At 34.5% G+C, this 21,308-nt stretch overlaps 1 protein-coding gene across 3 annotated transcripts in view; it reads left to right on the forward strand.

The window, feature by feature from the left end:
- The window catches only part of CSMD3 (CUB and Sushi multiple domains 3), a 1,475,959-nt gene extending 1,455,255 nt beyond the window's left edge, over positions 1–20,704 (forward strand). For all 3 annotated transcript variants that reach the window (XM_055546406.1, XM_055546407.1, XM_055546408.1), the window contains 5 exons: positions 4,063–4,221; positions 6,524–6,636; positions 8,710–8,797; positions 14,785–14,920; positions 18,802–20,704. In XM_055546406.1, coding sequence (XP_055402381.1) covers positions 4,063–4,221; positions 6,524–6,636; positions 8,710–8,797; positions 14,785–14,920; positions 18,802–18,961 — 656 coding nt within the window. In that variant the 3' untranslated portion in view covers positions 18,962–20,704. The remainder of the gene's footprint in view (positions 1–4,062; positions 4,222–6,523; positions 6,637–8,709; positions 8,798–14,784; positions 14,921–18,801) is intronic.
- The last annotated feature ends 604 nt before the right edge of the window (positions 20,705–21,308 follow it).

Here is a 21,308-nt window from a genome sequence, read left to right on the forward strand (position 1 = left end):
GAAGACTCTACACATGGACATCACCAGATGGTCAACACTGAAATCAGATTGATTATATTCTTTGCAGCCAAAGATGGAGAAGCTCTATACAGTCAGCAAAATCAAGACTGGGAGCTGACGGTGGCTCAGATCATGAACTCCTTATTGCCAAATTCAGATTCAAATTGCAGAAAGTGGGGGAAATCACGAGACCGTTCAGGTATGACCTAAATCAAATCCCTTATGACTATACAGTGGAAGTGAGAAATAGATTTAAGGGAATAGATCTGATAGACAGAGTGACTGATGAACTATGGATGGAGGTTCATGACATTGTACAGGAGGCAGGAAACAAGACCATCCCCAAGAAAAAGAAATGCAAAAAAGAAAAATGGCTGTCTGAGGAGGCCTTACAAATAGCTGTGAAAAGAAGAGAAGCCAAAAGCAAAGGAGAAAAGCAAAGATATACCCATTTGAATGCAGAGTTCCAAAGAATAGCAAGAAGGGATAAGAAAGCCTTCCTCGGCGATCAGTGCAAAAAAATAGAGGAAAACAATAGAATGGGAAAGACTAGAGATCTCTTCAAGAAAATTAGAGATACCAAGGGAACATTTCATGCAAAGATAGGATAGATAAAGGACAGAAAAGGTATGGACCTAACAGAAGCATATTAAGAAGAGGTGGTGTTTTTCTTTCTGGCTTACTTCACTCTAGGGTTCAGGATTGGGAACACATGTACACCCGTGGCGGATTCATGTTGATGTATAGCAAAACCAATACAATATTGTAAAGTAATTAGCCTCTAATTAAAATAAATAAATAAATAAATAAAAAACAGAATACACAGAAGAACTGTACAAAAAAGATCTTCACGACCCAGATAATCACGAAGGTGTGATCACTCACCTAGAGCCAGACATCCTGGAATGTGAAGTCACGTGGACCTTAGGAAGCATCATTACAAACAAAGCTAGTGGAGGTGATGGAATTCCAGTTGAGCTATTTCAAATCCTGAAAGATGATGCTGTGAAAGTGCTGCACTCAATATGCCAGCAAATTTGGAAAACTCAGCAGTGGCCACAGGACTGGAAAAGTCAGTTTTCATTCCAATCCCAAAGAAAGGCAATGCCAAAGAATGCTCAAATTACTGCACAGTTGAACTCATCTCACATGCTAGTAAAGTAATGCTCAAAATTCTCCAAGCCAGGCTTTAACAATACATGAACCATGAACTTCCAGATGTTCAAGCTGGTTTTAGAAAAGGCAGAGGAACCTGATATCAAACTTCCAACATCTGCTGGATTATCAAATAAGCAAGAGAGTTCCAGAAAAACATCTATTTCTGCTTTATTGACTATGCCAAAGCCTTTGACTCTGTGGATCACAATAAACTGTGGAAAATTCTGAAAGAGATAGGAATACCAGACCACCTGACCTGCCTCTTGAGAAACCTATATGCAGGTCAGGAAGCAACAGTTAGAACTGGACATGGAACAACAGACTGGTTCCAAATAGGAAAAGGAGTATGTCAAAGCTGTATATTGTCACCCTGCTTATTTAACTTATATGCAGAGTACATCATGAGAAATGCTGGGCTGGAAGAAGCACAAGCTGGAATCAAGATTGCCAGGAGAAATATCAATAACCTCAGATATGCAGATGGGACCACCTTTATGGCAGAAAGTGAAGAACTAAAGAGCCTCTAGATGAAAGTGAAAGAGGAGAGTGAAAAAGTTAGCTTGAAGCTCAACATTCAGAAAACTAAGATCATGGCATTTGGTCCCATCACTTCATGACAAATAGATGGGGAAACAGTGGAAGCAGTGTCAGACTTTATTTTTTTGGCTCCAAAATCACTGCAGATGGTGATTGCAGCCATAAAATTAAAAGATGCTTACCTCTTGGAAAGAAAGTTATGACCAAACTAGATACCATATTAAAGAGCAGAGACATTACTTTTCCAACAAATGTCTGTCTCATCAAGGCTATGATTTTTCCAGTAGTCATGTATGGATGTGAGAGTTGAACTATAAAGAAAGCTGAATGCTGAAGAATTGATGCTTTTTAACTGTGGTATTGGAGAAGACTCCTGAGAGTCCCTTGGACTGCAAGGAGATCCAACCAGTCCCTCCTAAACTAGATCAGTTCTGGGTGTTCATTGGAACGACTGATGTTCAAGCTGAAACCCCAATACTTTGGCTACCTGATGCAATGAACTGACTCATTTGAAAAGACCCTGATGCTGGGGAAGATTGAGGGCAGGAGGAGAAGGGGATGACAGAGGATGAGATTGTTGGATGGCATCATGGACTCAATGGACATGGGTTTGGTAGACTCCCGTAGTTGATGATGGATAGGGAGGCCTGGCGTGCTGCAGTTCATGGGATCGCAAAGAGTCGGACACAACTGAGCAAGTGATCTGAACTGAACTGAAGGTGCTTACCAAATCAAAGACTTTTTACCAGTACATTGTATTACATTTTTAGGTACGGTCTCTTTTACATACAGAGCACAGCTTTGTAGTTTAAGGTTTGGGAACGGAGTGCCACTCAGGATGACTTGCAAAGTCCCAGAGCCAGGACTATGGACTTTTCATGTTACTAACTGCATGCTTTATATATATATATATATATATATACACACACACACATATATATATATATAATATAATGTGATATAAGGCCCAAATAGTAAAAAGTTTCACTATTTTATCTGCATAATAATAATGATAGCAACTAACATTTAGCAAAACTTCATTTAATCTTCCTTCTAAAGTCTATGGTAATTCCACATTAATGATAAGGAAATTCAGGTTTTGAGAGTTAAGTAATTTAGGAAAAACCGCACAGTTTGTAAATTGTAGAAGGGGGACTTAACTATCAATACAAGCATTCTAGCTCCAGTGCTTGCACTTCTAGTCTTTCTGCTATATTGCTTTTGAATTATCAAATACAATATAACAACTCAACTTATGAGTGCACTTTGTATTCATCTTCTACCATAGCTTTATTTGTTTGCTGAGTAGATTTCAGGGAATATACAATTTGTAACTCCAGTCTCTGTTATCAGAGCAGTAAGAATTGTTATGGGTGTAAAGAAAATCAGGTAACAAATGTCAATAACTTGTTAAAAAAAAAAGGAAAGGAAAAGTTTTTCTCCAAATCTATGTTGTTCATTCACTCACACAAACCGGCATGGCTGTTTTGAAGAGTTGCTATCTAAGGATGGGCTTTATTGTGATGTACAGGATTAATGGAAACTTTTTTCAGCCTCTTACCAGGATCTAAGTAGACTTTGACACACCTAATTTATATTGGTTATAAATTACATTACTAATTTATATAAATATAATGTCATTTATTTGTATGCATTTAAAATAAGAATGTTTCTTCTTTGGGTGAAAATTTTATATTAGAATATTATTTGATTCTACCACAACTCATTTCTTTCCCATGAGAGTTCACCAATTCTAGTGACAATTCTTTTATTTCTAAAAATACTTGTAAACCTCAAAGCTGTGAGGAGCAAACCAGGGGAGCCCTGTTCTTCCTCAGGAGCACCTATTATTGAAATAACTGAGCTCAGTATTCTGTAAAGGAGACAAGGAGCATCCCTCCTGCTAGTCTTCCAAGGCTGCTCAGCAAGGGAGGTTTTAACTCTATGACCTTCCTCCTGTGAGCCTATCTCTGCTGCTAGGAGAAGAGCAGGCATCCTGGAACTTGTATATAAACTGACTTGACTCAATAACATAATTTTATTTTCCTTCTGAAAAAAAGATATTGTAGGAAGCCAAATATAAGTAAATGACATTTAGCTGGATTCTCAGTCTTAGCGTCTTTAATCGGTGTGGCTTATTTATCTCTCATTGATGATGATGTATGTACAATCTAGGCTATCATTATTTTGGCTTATTCTAAAAATATTCAAACATGTATGCGAAAAATTCATTTTATAATGCACCTTCTTTTTCTTGTATATTTATAAAAATGATTATTCTATAAACTAATACTCATTAATCTGACAATTAATGCTTATATTTATAGGGCACTGTAAAATTAATGTGTATGTTTAATTTGTTCACAGTTCCTGATGATGTGTTTGCCCAAAATTACATATGGAAAGGCTCTTACAATTATAAAGGAAAGAAACAACCCATGACCCTGACAGTTACTAGTTTCAATGCTTCCACTGGGAGAGTCAATGCAACGCTCAGTAATAGCAACATGGAACTACTACTTTCAGGTATCACTTTAAAGAAAAGAAACATTGCCTTCATGCCTTTATTTTCATCATTTCGTCATTTTTATTAGTGATTTTTGTACTGTGAAATATTTGCTTTATTTCTGGTGGCATTCATAATTCATTTAGAAATAAGCTTTCTGGTTTGATTGAGGCATATATAATACTAAACAAATATAAAACTCTGTGATTCTGAAATAAGCTCCCTCAAGAATATTTTTACATGGCTAGATTGACATGTCATGAAATAGAACAGAACTTTTAATTTGAATATAACTAACTTCTTCTCTATTCTCATAACACCAAAGAGACTGGATAAGTGATTTGCAAGCTGCTTTATCATCACAAAATCATGTCTTCAAATGAGACTGTTTAGGAGGACACTATTGTCTAAGATAGAAAAATGTAAGGCTACACTAACCTAATTAGGCAAAAGGAACCCAGAGCCTTATCCATCTTCTCAGCCTTCTCAAGTTGCTTTGATCTACTGCATACTTCCCTCATTATCTTTGATTACTCTGATTTTCTGACATTCAAATATTTCCTCAAATGTCATCTTGTCAACAGTACTCCTGATGACCTTAGGTAAAGTAGCCTTCACCTTACAAATAGACTCACTCTGTTAGTCATCGGCAGTCTTATCTTATTTCATTTTCTTCTTTTCATTATTTGAAAGTATAGCATAGTATAGTATAGCATATCATGTCATGTTATGACATGACATGACATGATATGACATGACATGACATAATTTATCTATACTCCAACAGTTCAAGCCCTAAGAGAGCATCTCTTTGCCTTCCAGTTCATTACTATACCTCAAAGGTTAGAAATGAAACTGGAGCAAAATTGGTCTCAATGACTTTGAGTTATTGTTTTCATTTAAAAATAGATTGAAAAAATATTGATACTGAAAATATGTAATGTATATATTTAAACTTATTGACTATATAGCCCATATAATTATTAATAGTGAAATAATTTGTGATATAAATAAAATAAGAAATAAAATTTTATCTATTGATTTTGTAAATTTTACAAGAACTATACAGCATCATTTTGTATTGTTGAATGGCTCTACATTAAACCCAAAATAAAAATATTAGAAGTTAATATGTATTTTAATTTAAAATATATATACAATTACATGATATAAATTGAATTAAAGGAATGCATTTAAATTGTGACTACCAATCTATTTAATTTTGAAACATGAGTTTTATTTTTCTTCTGTATGAGAGTTGGCACTAAATAAATATATATTTATCCTAATCAAATTTCTACAAATATAGGAAAATAAACATAAATAATTAGACCAATTTAACTTGCTAACACTGTCTACATAGAATTAATTATAACATTTTTCCAGCAACTTTGATTACTTTTGTGTCTTTTCTCTATTATAATTTATAGATCAAGATCTATGTATTATGTTTATATTCCCAGCTTATTTTTATGATACCTTATTGCTTAGGTGAAATAGTAAGTGAATGAATTAGTGAGTCATTTCAACTATCAGTTAATCACAAAATTTTTACTTAGAATATGATTTTCTACAGTTCCCCAAAACACATTTATATTCCAGCTTATTTCTACTCTCAGAGTACTCCTATTCAGGAAAAAATAAAATAAAATGAATACATTTGCTTCTCTTCTTTATGCCACATTCTGTATTTACTTTCTTGAACTAAAAATTCTACTTGATTTTTGTGATCCAGCTCAAATACTCTTTCTTAATAAGCATTTCCTAATCACTCTGGTGTGAAATGATCCTTCTTTCTTTTGGCCTTTAATTCATCATATTCTCTATCTCTGTCATTATATCTCCTGTTTCATCAGAAATTCTTGTAAACATCACATTTTTAGATAGGAACCACACATTCATCTTTGTGATTCCAGTAGCACCTCAAAGCACTCTTTTTCTAAGGGTGGGCATGTAATTAATTATTAAGGAAAATGTCAAGAGTTTCAACATTTGATTCATACCCTTGAGTATTTTAAATCTGACTGATGAAATAAATCATTTTTACAACAATCATGGAATGATGTTATTAATAACAATAATATTTGATTTTAATAGCATACGTAATTTAAACCCCACAGTAAGAGTTAAGTTGAGAATTTCAGCTGAGAGATTGCTATATTTTGCAGGATTTGTGAAACAGCATGAAATTGGGTTTGATTTGTTGCTTTTTTTTCCTTTTCCTAGCACATGTATTTATGATATATTTAAGGAGCTATAGATAATAAAGTGAAACATAAGTACTTGCAAAATTAGTAGACTAAACATCCTTATATTTTACAGGAGTATATAAAAGCCAAGAAGCTCGCCTAATGTTACACATCTATCTCATTAAAGTACCAGCTCAAGCTTCTGTGAAGAAAATGAAGGAGGAAAATTGGGCCATGGATGGCTTTGTAAGTATATTTCTTTAAAAGTCTGCTGCTAAACTTAATAACACATTTGTGCTATGGTTTGTCATTAAAATTACAGAAAAATGTAAGTTTCTAAATTGAGCTAGTTAAATGCACACATATAAAATGGCAAAACTACTATTATGACTAATTTATTTTGAAAAAATAAATGATTCATTATAAATACTTAGTAATCTAGTTTGTCTAAACTACTGAAGCCTATGACCTACAGAAGGTTTTCCTTGTAAAAGTTTTGTTACTTCAGAGCATATAGTCAGAGTTCCCATGCTCATTTTATCAAAGACTTCTGGGCAGTGTGTAAGTATAAGATTTGTTGCTTCCAACTGCCAGTTTAGAAATTCCATTCACTTAAGTGACTGAATAGAACAGGGTAACTCCAAAGTGAGGTTATGGTAACTGTTCAGAGGAAGCGGCTCACGTAACTTCTTCTTCATAGCCAACTTTACAAAATTTTCTAAATATGAAAAGTAAATTTGGTTTCTGAGGGAAAATAAAAAGTGCATCCTGTTTCCCTTTCTGTGCCATTATTCATGGAGTTGAGGTCTAACTCATCTTCAGTGCACTTAGATTGTTTCATTCAGGAAACAAATAAAATGAATTCATTCATTTGATTATTAGAGTTTGAGCTCTTCTTTTTAGAAGCATTTTGTGTCTAAAAATAACCTTGCCCAGGGTATGTCTGATAATAAGAAATAAATCACTTGTGAAATGTCAGACTTACATGAATAATTTGGTATAATATTTTGCTTTTTAGGGTGAGGATGCAAGGTTTTTTGCAGCTTTCACAATAACATACATGACTTAGATAACATTGAAAATAATCAGGACAAACTTTGGGATAAATTCATATGACCAGTTATCAGCAACACTGAAATGTATCAACTCATATTTTATTAGTGAGATCAAATAACACTATGCATGTGACCTATTTTTTACGTATAGAATTTTACATGCAAGGTACAGTTAATAGCATTTGCAGGATTAGGTAGAGTCACAAAATCTCAGGCTCAACATGCAATAAGTTCTTTCTCATGTGTCTGAGGTTAGCTTGGGGGGCTCCATTTGAAGCTGTGGTATCAAGTTCAGGTCTGCTCCAGGTGTCTCATATCAGGTCCAGGCTGGAGGGACAGCAGCTGCCAGGAACATGTCCTTCTCTTGCCAAAGGCCTGAAACTCTGAGGGGCAAAGTGGAAATATGTCCCCCTTATTTTAACAGCCCTATTGAGATATAATCCATGTACCCTACTCATTTAAAGTGTACAGTTCAGTAGTTCTTACTATATTTACAGATGTGTAACCATCACCACAGTTGGTTTTAGAATATTTCCATCACCTCAAAAAGAAACCATATCCTTTACCTATCGCCCAACCCATCCACCCCTCCTTTTTCCCCCAAATCCAAGCAACCACAACTCTTATTTTCTGTCTAGATTTCACTGTTCTAGGCTTTCATATTTATGAATCATACAATCCCTGGTCTTTTGTGACCATGGATTATATGGTTTCTTTCACTTATAATGGGAAACATACCTCTTAAGGCCTAGGCTTGGAACTCACCTATTGTCAGTTCCACCCACATTCCATTGGCCAAAGCAAGTCACAGGACCAAATCCAACTCACTGAGGAAGAATGAATACACTTTTCATGAATGTTAATGGGAAGGGAGAAAATTGTGCCTGTATGCTGAACAGTAATTGAATCTACTAAGTACAGTATTATATTTTAATTTTTAATTGACTACTTGCCTTATTCTGTTTTATCATATCCTTGGTCTTTTTCTTGACAATCAGTTTCTTCACCTAAAAGAAATCTATAAATCTGTATCATTATATTAATAACTAATCCCCCTTATTTCCAGTATCCTAATTAAAGATGAAATTTTTCATTCTATTTTTAATGATGATAAATTTGCATGATGTTCTGTTTTACACAGAAGATATGGAGGAAGGAATTGTGCATAATATTCATTTTATATTAAGCCTAAATATTTTCTAAGACTGGGAAAATATATCTGTGGCCAACTTTTATATTTAATCAAACTTATAAATATTTTTAGGTTTCTGCTGAGCCTGATGGAGCTACTTATGTATTTCAAGGATTTATTCAGGGTAAAGATTATGGGCAATTTGGACTACAAAGACTAGGTAATGTGGTCATTTTCATTTTCATGTACTTTATTACTCAAGATATCATAAGAAAATATAATGGATTCTGTACATTAGGCACACTTACTGCATTTTGAATTTTGCATTGTCAGGACTATACGTTGATACAATTGATAGCCTTTTAAATAAGTACATTCTTTAAAATATTGGTTCTCTGTGTTCCACCTCCATACAGTGTTTAGTTTTTCATCATATTTCTAATAAATATGACAAACTGCCTTTCCCTCAAGCAAGTAAAAAGGAGAAAAAGTGATAAAGATTTGAAATAAAATTTTAAACTGTGAATGATTTTATCTTATGAGAATTGTATTACTTCTCTTCCATTTGAATACCTTTGCAATTTTCTTACTGCCCGCCCCCCCCAAAAAAAAAAAAACAAAAAAACAAATGTATTGGCACTTTGAGAAACTCATAGAATCTGGAAAGGGAAAATTACTTTGAGGAGTGAACCATTTTGGGGGCTTTGTGCTAGTCAGATATGTAAATTTTCAGTGGTGGGAGGTACAGTGTTTTGTCATTTTTATTCCCAACTCTTCTCAAACATGTCTAAATATTTAATAGTCTCGTTTGAATGTATTTATTAACACACCTTTTGGTGTATAATTTTCCTAAAGTATACTGTCTCTCATTATTATATTGTGGTAGTAATGCATAAAGAGTAAATCCATGTTCTAAAAACTACTCCTTGATGTTTATCTTTAAAATCCCATTGCTTTGAACTTTTATGTAAATTTTCTGAGTCCCTGGAAAATTAAAATACAAAATGGTACTAATATTTTTAACCTTGACTAGGGTATGACTTCAGTTCAGTTCAGTCTCTCAGTCATGTCCACTGTTTGAGACCCCATGGACTGCAGCACGCCAGGCTTTCCTGTTCATTACTAGCTCCCGGAGTTTACTCAAATTCACATCCACTGAGTCGGTGATACCATCCAACCATCTCATCCTCTGTTGTCCCCTTCTCCTCCCACCTTCAGTCTTTCCCACTAGCAGGGTCTTTTCCAAGGAGTCAGTTCTTCGCATCAGGTGGAAGAAGTATTGGAGTTTCAGCTTCAGCATCAGTCCTTCCAATGAATATTCAGACTGGATTCCTTTTGGATTGATCTCCTTGCAGACCAAAAGGGACTCTCAAGAGTCTTCTCCAATACCACAGTTCAAAAGTATCAATTATTCCAGCACCCAGCTTTCTATATAGTTCAACTCTCACATCCATACATGACTACTGGAAAAACCATAGCTTTGACTAGATGGACCAAAGTAATGTCTCTGATATTTAATATACTGTCTAGGTTTGTCATAACTTTTCTTCCAAGGAGCAAGTGTCTTAATTTCATGGATGCAGTCACCATCTGTAGTGATTTTGGAGCCCCCCCCACAAAAAAAATAAAGTCTCTCACTGTTTCCATTGTTTCCCCATCTATTTGCCATGAAGTGATAGTACTGGATGCCATAATCTTCATTTTCTGAATGTTGAGTTTTAAGCCAACTTTTTCATTCTCCTCTTTCACTTTTATCAAGAGGCTCTTTAGTTCTTCTTCACTTTCTGCCATAAGGTGTTATCTGCATATCTGAGGTTATTGATATTTCTCCCAGAAATCTTGATTCCAGCTTGTGCTTCATCCAGCCCAGCATTCCACATGATGTGCTCTGCATATAACTTAAATAAGCAGGGTGACAATATGCAGCCTTGATGTACTCCTTTCCTGATTTGGAATCAGTCTGTTGTTCCATGTCCAGTTCTAACTGTTGCTTCTTGACCTGCATACATATTTCTCAGGAGGCAGGTCAGGTGGTCTGGTATTCCCATCTCTTGAAGAATTTTCCACAATTAGTTGTGATCCACACAATCAAAGGCTTTGGCATAGTTAATAAAGCATAACTTAGTTGAACATTTGATATAGTTGAATATTTTTTAAAAAAGTAAATCAGCTTTCCCCAGATGAACAATAATAAGATGTCATTTCAGATGTCTTGCCACAATTGTTAGTTTTAAAATCAGTAGAAGACATTCACTAATTGTCACAGTCGTACAATTGAATACAAGATTTTTTTCACATTATTCCCCAAATCATCTCAAGCACTGCATGTCTAAAACAGAACCTATTAAGAATAAAAAGAAACTATTTTTCTGAAAAAAGAGCTTGCTATTTATTTCTCTTCCATAGTCCTTGTGTCAACACATTGACAAATCTCATTTTTCTCATCTTTTAGCTATGCTACTGTAGGCAAAATTATAGGATACTGAAAGAGGAACTCCCCAGGTCAGTATGTGCCCAATACACTGGAGATCAGTGGAGAAATAACTCCAGAAAAAATGAAGGGATGGAGCCAAAGCAAAAACAATACCCAGTTGTGGATGTGACTGGTGATAGAAGCAAGGTCCAATGTTGTAAAGAACAATATTGCATAGGAACCTGGAATGTCAGGTCTATGAATCAAGGCAAATTGGAAGTGGTCAAACAGGAAATGGCAAGAGTGAACGTTGACATTCTAGGAATCAGCGAACTAAAATGGACTGGAATGGGTGAATTTAACTCAGATGACCATTATATCTACTACTGCGGGCAGGAATCCCTTAGAAGAAATGGAGTGGCCATCATGGTCAACAAAAGAGTCCGAAATGCAGGACTTGGACGCAATCTCAAAAACAACAGAATGATCTCTGTTCGTTTCCAAGGCAAACCATTCAATATCGCAGTAATCCAAGTCTATGCCCCAACCAATAATGCTGAAGAAGCTGAAGTTGAATGGTTCTATGAAGACCTACAAGACCTTTTAGAACTAACACCCAAAAAACATGTCCTTTTCATTATAGGGGACTGGAATGCAAAAGTAGGAAGTCAAGAAACACCTGGACTAACAGGCAAATTAGCCTTGGAATACGGAATGAAGCAGGACAAAGTCTAATACAGTTTTGCCAAGAAAATGCACTGGTCAAAACAAACACCCTCTTCCAACAACACAAGAGAAGACTCTATACATGGACATCACCAAATGGTCAACACCGAATCAGACTGATTATATTCTTTGCAGCCAAAGATGGAGAAGCTGTATACAGTCAACAAAAACAAGACCAGGAGCTGACTGTGGCTCAGATCATGAACTCCTTATTGCCAAGTTCAGATTGATTGAAGAAAGTAGGGAAAACCACTAGACCATTCAGGTCTAGGGACCTGAATCAAATCCCTTATGACCTAAATCAAATCCCTTAAGATTATGCAATGGAAGTGAGAAATAGATTTAAGGGTCTAGATATGATAGATAGAGTGCCTGATGAACTATGGACTGAGGCTTCTGACATTGTACAGGAGACAGGGATCAAGACCATCCCCGTGGAAAAGAAATGCAAAAAAGCAAAATGGCTGTCTGGGGAGGCCTTACAAATAGCTGTGAAAAGAAGAAAAGCAAAAAGCAAAGTAGAAAAGAAAAGATACAAGCATCTGAATGCAGAGTTCCAAAGAATAGCAAGAAGAGATAAGAAAGCCTTCCTCAGCGATCAATGCAAAGAATAGAGGAAAACAACAGAATGGGAAAGACTAGAGATCTCTTCAAGAAAATTAGAGAACCAAGGGAACATTTCATGCAAAGATGGGCTCAATAAAGGACAGAAATGGTATGGACCTAACAGAAGCAGAAGATATTAAGAAGAGGTGGCAAGAATATGCAGAAGAACTATACAAAAAGATCTTCACGACCCAGATAATCATGATGGTGTGATCACTGACCTAGAGCCAGACATCCTAGAATGTTAAGTCAAGTGGGCCTTAGAAAGCATCACTACAAACAAAGCTAGTGGAGGTGATATTTTCAGTTGAGCTATTCCAAATACTGAAAGATGATGCTTTGAAAGTGCTGCACTCAATATGCCAGCAAATTTGGAAAACTCAGCAGTGGCCACAAGAATGGAAAAGTCAGTTTTCATTCCAATCCCAAAGAAAGGCAATGCCAAAGAATGCTCAAACTACTGCACAATTGCACTCATCTCACATGCTAGTAAAGGAATGCTCAAAATTCTCCAAGCCAGGCTTCAGCTATACATGAACCATGAATTTCCAGATGTTCAAGCTGGTTTTAGAAAAGGCAGAGGAACTAGAGATCAAATTGCCAACATCTGCTGGATCATGGAAAAAGCAAGAGAGTTCCAGAAAAACATCTATTTCTGCTTTATTGTCTATGCCAAAGCCTTTGTGTGGATCATAATAAACTGTGGAATATTCTTCAAGAGGTGGGAATACCAGACCACCTCACCTGCCTTGTGAGAAACCTATATGCAGGTCAGGAAGCAACAGTTAGAACTGGACATGGAACAACAGACTGGTTCCAAATAGGAAAAGGAGTACGTCAAGGCTGTATATTGTCACCCTGCTTATTTAACTTATATGCAGAGTACATCATGAGAAACTCTGGACCGGAAGAAGCACAAGCCGGAATCAAGATTGCTGGGAGATATATCAATAACCTCAGATATGCAGATGACACCACCCTTGTGGCAGAAAGTGAAGAGGAACGAAAAAGCCTATTGATGAAAGTGAAAGAGGAGAGTGAAAAAGTTGGCTTAAAGCTCAACATTCAGAAAATGAAGATCATGGCATCTGGTCCCAACACTTCATGGGAAATAGATGGGGGAACAGTGGAAACAGTGTAAGACTTTATTTTTCTGGGCTCCAAAACCACTGCAGATGGTGACTGCAGCCATGAAATTAAAAGACGCTTACTCCTTGGAAGGAAAGTTATGATCAACCTAGATAGCATATTCAAAAGCAGAGACATTACTTTGCCAACAACGGTCCATCTAGTCAAGGCTCTGGTTTTCCCAGTGGTCATGTATGGATGTGAGAGTTGGACTGTGAAGAAGGCTGAGCACCGAAGAATTGATGCTTTTGAATTGTGGTGTTGGAGAAGCCTCTTGAGAGTCCCTTGAACTCCAAGGAGGTCCAACCAGTCCATTCTGAAGATCAGCCCTAGGATATCTTTGGAGGGAATGATGCTGAAGCCAAAACTCCAGTACTTTGGCCACCTCATGCGAAGAGTTGACTCACTGGAAAAGACTCTGATGCTGGGAGGGATTGGGGGTAGGAGGAGAAGGGGATGACACAGGATGAGATGGCTGGATGGCATCACTGACTTGATGGACGTGAGTCTGAGTGAACTCCGGGAGTTGGTGATGAACAGGGAAGCCTGGTGTGCTATCGTGATTCATGGGGTTGCAGAGAGTCGGACACAACTGAGCGACTGAACTGAATGAATGTCATAACCATTTACTCAGTCCCAAGGAGTACACTCCTAAATCCTATGCCTTCTTACACCCTTCATCCTTCATCCACACAGATAACTTCTGTTCATTTGAAATACGAAATGTTCCTGGAAATCTATCTTTTCTTGCTCTTCCTAGTGCTGTAGTTCCCATCTTAATTTCCATTTTTATCTGGAATGTCTTCAAACTACTCCTGCTTTCAGACCAGACCCTCTCAAGTCCATCTCACCCTAGTCACCCTTTAAAATCTTGTATTTAACCACTGAGCCTTTTTTTCCCCTACACATCTTCAGTTCTTCCTCACCGTAGGTGGGTGAAAATTTTGAGCTCTTTAGAATAATATTTATGCCTTTTCAAATGTTTATTATGTTAGCCTCCTTTTCCTATCACATATCTTTTCCAAACAGATATGCCTAACATTAATTCATGCTTCATATATACACTTATTTATGGCTCTGTATTCTTCCTACAGTTGTTATTAACTAAAGTTCAGAGACTAAGCTTATTTTTCATTCTGTATCCTTTCCTGGAAAAATATACATAGTAGGCATTGTATAAAATTGTGTAGAAATGAAGGAGTTTTGTGAATTATTTTTTATTTCCAAGAGATAAATATCTTGAGCAAGGAATAAATTAATTGGTTTCTAAAAAATATCAAGTTGATAAAAGAGACCTAATTTTTTATTTGTATGTTATTTTTTTTCTTTTATAGGACTGAATATGTCAGAAGGCTCAAATTCTTCAAATCAACCTTATGGTACAAATAGTAGTTCCGTGGCCATTGCTATTCTGGTGCCTTTTTTTGCACTTATATTTGCAGGATTTGGATTTTATCTCTATAAACAAAGGTAAGTTTATTGATGTTAAGTATAAAATGTTTCCCAAATCTATATTTTATGTTCTTTTTACTCTCCAGTTCAAATTCTAACTTCTGGTTTGTTTTTTTTTTTTTTTTTGGTCTGGATTGTTGTAGCAAATATAACCACAGTTTGTTAAAATCATTATTTCCTCTGCCAATCATTCCATCACCCCAATATACACACAACTAAAATTGTTCTGTTGAGTTGTGCAAACATTCAACTTTATTCTCTCTCCTTTTTGTCTGTCAATTTTCTGGAATGTAACTAATTGTATAAGTTATTTTTATACTACCCATGCTGAAACTATAGAGATACAAAATCTAAGTTAAGATTTAAAATGAAGAGGTTATATCTGCTGCCACATTTCTTTAGAGAAAAAGGAAGAAGTTTATGTTTAAACCTCTTAGTTTACATGACAGTACTGACAGATTTTACCCAGGCTGACAGATGATAAAATCTTCTAGTCTTCTCATTTATCTTCTGTTGCTTTTAGAAAATGATGCAGTTAGTATATTTGTTATATATCTCACATATGACTGTATAGATTATCAGTTGACCCCTCTTTGCTATGTCCATTACAATATCTTGATGAAGGGCTTTAGTATGCAGTTAATCCACTATTTGAGACCATGCCTTATTAAGGAAACAAAAAAAGGCAAAAAAAAAAAAAGAAGAAGAAGAAAGTATGCTGGTAACCAGATAACTAAATGAATAACTAATTTTTTTAAATCAAAACTAATATCATTATTATAAATGCCAGTCTGTATTATCTATGAATGATTTAATTAATATTATGAAAATTTGTAACAATTGTGCATTAGCAGTTGTTCAGGCCTTGTCAATATCAGATGTTATTAATGATAAAAATCATCACTAAATTTATTTATAAAGCAAGCTATGCTAATCATTTTTTATTATTGTGGTAAAATGCACATAAAATGATTTAAACCATTGTAGATATACAATTCAGTGACATTTAGTATACTCACAATGTCACAGAACCATCAGCCTAAAAGGAAACTGTACCCACTTAACAGTCACTCCCTACTCCTCCTACCCCTGTCTCAGGTAACTACTTTCTTTCACCTTCTGGATATTATATATATATGGAATCAAACAATATGTGACATTTTGTATCTGGCTTCTTAAATGTAATATAGTGTTTTCAAGGTTATCCTTATCATACTACACATCTACATATTATTGACTATGTGGCTGAATAACATTCCATTGTATGTTTGAATATGTTATGTTTAAATATGTCCATTCATCAGCTGATGGATATTTGGATTATTCCTGTGTTTGGGCTATTGTGAACAGTGCTGCTATACACATCTGTGTACAAGTTTTGTTCAGACGCCTGTTTCAGTTTTTTGAGTATGCATTCAAGAATGAAATTCTTGGATTATATGGTAATCCTTCATTTAAATTTTTCCTTCATTTAACCACATTTAATATGGTTTCCCTGGTGGCTCAGATGGTAAAGCATCTACCTGCAACGCGGGAGACCCGGGTTCAATCCTTGGGTTAGAAGGATTCCCTGGAGAAGGAAATGGCAACCCACATAAGTATCTTTTCCTAGAAAATCCCATGGACAGAGAAGGGCCTGATAGGTTGCAGTCCACGGGGTCACAAAGAGTTGGACACGACTGAATGATTTCACTTTCATTTAACCATCCTAGTGAACTGTATTTCATTGTGATATTGATCTGCATTTCCCTAATTACTAATTATATTGGGCGTTTTTCATGTGTCTGCTAGTCATTTGTCTACATTCTTTGAAGAAATACCTATTCAAATTCTTTGACCATTTTTAAAATTGACTCATTTGTCTTATTTTTGAGGTATAACAGTTCTCCATATATTCTGGATACTAGACCCTTTTCAGATACATGGTTTGCAAATATTTCTCTTTCCGTGGGTTGTAGTTACAGTTTCTTGATAGTATCCTTTGATATACCAAACTTTTCATTTTTATGAAATCCAATTTATTTCTTTTTTCTTTTGTTACTTTGCTCTTAGTATTATACCTAAGAGACCATTGCCAAATGCAAGGTCATGAAGTTTTCTTCATGTGTTTTCTCCTAAGTATTTTATAGATTTTGCTCTTACGTTTAGAACATTGATTAGTTTTAAGTTAATTTTTATTGATAGTATAAACTTTTCTAAAGTTTGATATTATTTTCCTTAAAGCTGTTGCTTAATATTTGCAGAAACAAATCTTTTACATCTTTGTGATCCTTATCTATTTAGAAGGAAATGATGTTGCTTCAGTTTTTATTGTGAATCTAGTTTAAAAAAGAGAGAGATGAATGTGATCGATTAGAATTATGCACCTGGCAAGAGCAAGTTGTAAGCAATAAAATTTAAATTATATAACTATATATATGTATATATAGATGATGCTATTGAAAGCAATTTTAGATAGATTTTTAAAAATGTTATCATACAAATCCCTGACAATTTTTAATACAGAGAAAAATTCAGAAAATGTGCTAAGGATAGGACAATCACAGAGTGGCAAATACAAATTATAATAAAATAAGTAGTTGAAATTTTGTGTTATTTGTTGTAAGCAAAAGAGAATTATTTTAAGGCCTTTTTAGGAATTAAATTTGAGGAACACTTAGGGGTAAGTATGCTTTTGTTGCTGTTGTTCAGTCCCTAAGTTTTGTCCAACTTTTGCGACCCTGTGGAATACAGCACACCAGGCTTTCCTGTCTTTCACTATCTTCCAGAGTTTGTTCAAACTCAAGTATGCCTTTAATCATTTGATTTACACATAAAATTATAATTTTATTTACAAATGATTTTTTTGCAATTTGATTTTTTATCATTTGATTTACAAATGTCAGCAAATTATGCAGTAGGATGTGGGAAAGACAAACTAGAAATAAACATTAGTCAAAAGTGAGACAAAAAATAAAGGAGGGAATCAAAATGAGCACCTTATACCAGCCAGCTTAGATTCCATGTGTTTGTTAACTAATAGCAAATATTCAGTTATCAGGAACTCTGGAAACTATTTCATGACATGAAATATCAGTGCAGTTAGTCATTTTGTCTTTGAGATTTTGAGTTTACTTGTTCTAATGTATATAATTTTAAGCCAATTGAGTATTTATGTTTCTGGGATACTCTAAGCACTTTCCAAAACTAGGTGTCAGCATCAGATGTCTGCTTTTCTTGGGACTCCCTTCTTATTACCGCAGAATGAACTCCTTATTGTCATTCAAGTCTCAGATTAAATTTTACTTCCTTATTTTCTTTATTACCTCTCCTAACATGGCTCCCAGTTACTTCTGGTCTTATCAACCATTTTCCTTTTCAGCAAAACAATTTTCATTATCTTGTTTCATTTTTATTGTTTATTTTTAATTTGTTCATTGCTATCCTTGTAATATGAGAGTAATGAGTTTGTATGTTTTTTGTAAAAAAGAAAAATTATATATCCAATGCCTAGGGTCATGCCTAGCATGTAATGGATGCTCAATAAATACTTGAGGAATGAATAGTAATGAGATTTGAATTCATCATCATCATAATTTAGCTATATTTTACATGATCATTTATGATAACATTATCTCATAAGAAAATTTATAAGACTAGCCATAATATTTATTTATACTTATATTACTCATATTGGTACCATTTATAAAGATATATTGTATGTAAATAATAAAAGTCATTCATGATTTAAAAGTGACAGGTAAATTATTCAAATTTGATGAATTGTGGTTTCTCAATATTTTCAAGTTATATTATCCATTAACAGTGATAACTCAAGTATTGATATATTGTGTTTGAGTCCTATTCTGCTGTTTCTGGAAGAAAGTTAATGTATAACTAATTAGTGTTCTCATCTACAGGACTGCACCCAAAACCCAGTATACAGGATGTTCAGTTCATGAAAATAACAATGGCCAAGCAGCTTTTGAAAATCCCATGTATGACACCAACGCAAAGTCAGTGGAAGGGAAGGCAGTACGGTTCGACCCCAACTTGAACACAGTCTGCACAATGGTATAACGTGGCAGCTTTGGCCTTCTTCAGAAGCTTGGAAATCGACACACAAAACAGTGCACACTTAGTTCACTGATAAACAAATTAAAGCACACTTATCAGGACTTGCTGGGTCACCTTTTCCTGTGGAATGATAGAGAAGAGTGTTTTTTCATAAACTGGACCATAATTCTTCTTCATGTTTACCATGGAGAATTTTACAGAAATTTGGCTGCACTCCGAGAGTGCTTACTCACAGTTTATTTGCTTTTTTTAAAAAGGAGATTATTCTAAAACATAAACTTATTTGCATATATTGGAGGAGCATCCACTATCAGTATTTCTGTGCTTTATAAACTATATTAGAGGGACTGGGTTTAAAAAAATGATATAGGGTAGAAAATAAGAGCTATACTTACAAGAGTCAATAGATCACTGACTTCTCTTTAACTGTCATGAGCTGTATCATGCCCGTAAGTCTGTATTTCTCACCACTCTATCAGCTGTTCCTTCCTTTTAATTGAATTATTGTTTTCTTCATTTCCCTGGTTATTTCAGATTGAGTCATGCCCTGAAATGTTTATGAGCTAATTTATGTCACAGATGAGATAAGAGTGCCCACTCTGATTTGATGCTTTCTGATTTTTTTCTTCAGTATCATACTGCTACCTTTTTTTAGACTGGTTGTCATAGTTTCTGTAAATGGCAAGCTCATCATGCTATCTTCCTGATTTCCCTCATTATGTTGTAACCAATATTATTTAGTGAGCCATGGGGTAAGTGTTTAACTCCTTGCTTCAATCTTTTTTGTCCCTCAGAAACAACCTTAGCTGGCAAAAACTGTCTATAATAATCATGATTTTGCAGTTATCTGAGATACCGAACTTACCATTCTTTACCATTCTTTCTAATATTTTTGCAAGACCAAATAGAACCTATCAGTCTACTTATTTAGTTTATAATTATCTGTTTTCCTTCCAGCTGAATCTTCAAATTTATTTAATATTGCTTTGAACTTTTACCTAACAGTGAGTTAGAAGTATAAACTCGTTAAACTTTTTAGTTAACAGTGAGTTAAACATATATTTTGGACCATTGCCTAAATCAAAATGAGTAAAAGTAAAATTACTTTCAAATCACCAATATAAATTTATTTCCTAAAGTTGTGGATTTACCAAATTTTTATATATTTAAAACTTTCTATTCTCTTATCCTTAAGAAGCAGCTTCCAGATATGACAGGTTTCTTTCATAGTCATTAAGGTATGTATTTGCAAGTTATTTACAACTGTATCACAGAAATGCCAGCATTTTGATTTAATAGGTCATAGTCTTCCTTTAATAGCATGTTTTACTTCACTGGATAAATTATGTACCCGGTGTGAACACTTCATTGTTGTCCCTTTCAAATATGGATAAAGTTGTAAACAGTCTCGGCTTTTTGTATCATGAGACAGAGTGCCTACGAGAAATCATTGCACCCAGAGCGCTGCTTGGATCTATCTCTACAAATGTAGTGAATTTCTTGTAAACCACTTTGAAATACATTGTTTTGGAAATTCATATAATTTTCCCAACATTGTACTCTACTGACAGGATGCTGTTTTAAATTTTATTCCATCAGTTATTTATTCTTGTTTATTCAAATGACTGCAATAACAACGATTCATTCATTAATGTTAAGGTTAATACATTTAAGATCTTGTTTAAACAATGTTTCTTCTGCAACTGGCTACTCCTCTTATATTAATGCATACACTTTTGTAAAGAAGTATATTTTTATGAAAAAAAAAAACTTTGTAAAAGTATGATGTAAATTTTCAGTGCAATGTAAACAAATAAAAGTGGATAATTGCTTTTGTAAAATGTCTATTCTTTTCAAAATTGTCGGTGTACTGGTTATTAGAAGGAATGAGCATCCCTTCTTTATTTGGTGATACAATAAAGCTCTGAAACTGCATATACTTAGATCAAAACATAATAATGAAATATGGGTATTTTTTTTCATGTTCTGTAGTTCCCACGTATAACACTCTTAAAAGTAAACAGATTCTCAGTAAGCATAATAGTATCATAAAAACCTCATCTTAGAATTTACCTTAAGTGTCAATATTTTAACAATACATACTATCTAAAATTATATATAACTGATGATTTCTAGTATTTCTATAGTAAATTTCTTAGAGATATTTATGTTAAGCATGCTTCCTAGGTATGAACCTAATAACCTTTTGAATTGCTACATTAAACTAATATTCACAAACAAATCTATCTTTCCATTATGAAACATGTAAAGTTTTGTACTCAAGAGATTTATCATTTCTATAAAGTTCAAATCACAAGCTATTGAAATTCAACTTTGTTAGATAACTCTT

This window comes from Bubalus kerabau, chromosome 14 (assembly GCF_029407905.1).
Source record: "Bubalus kerabau isolate K-KA32 ecotype Philippines breed swamp buffalo chromosome 14, PCC_UOA_SB_1v2, whole genome shotgun sequence".
Classification (NCBI taxonomy): Eukaryota; Metazoa; Chordata; class Mammalia; order Artiodactyla; family Bovidae; genus Bubalus; species Bubalus kerabau.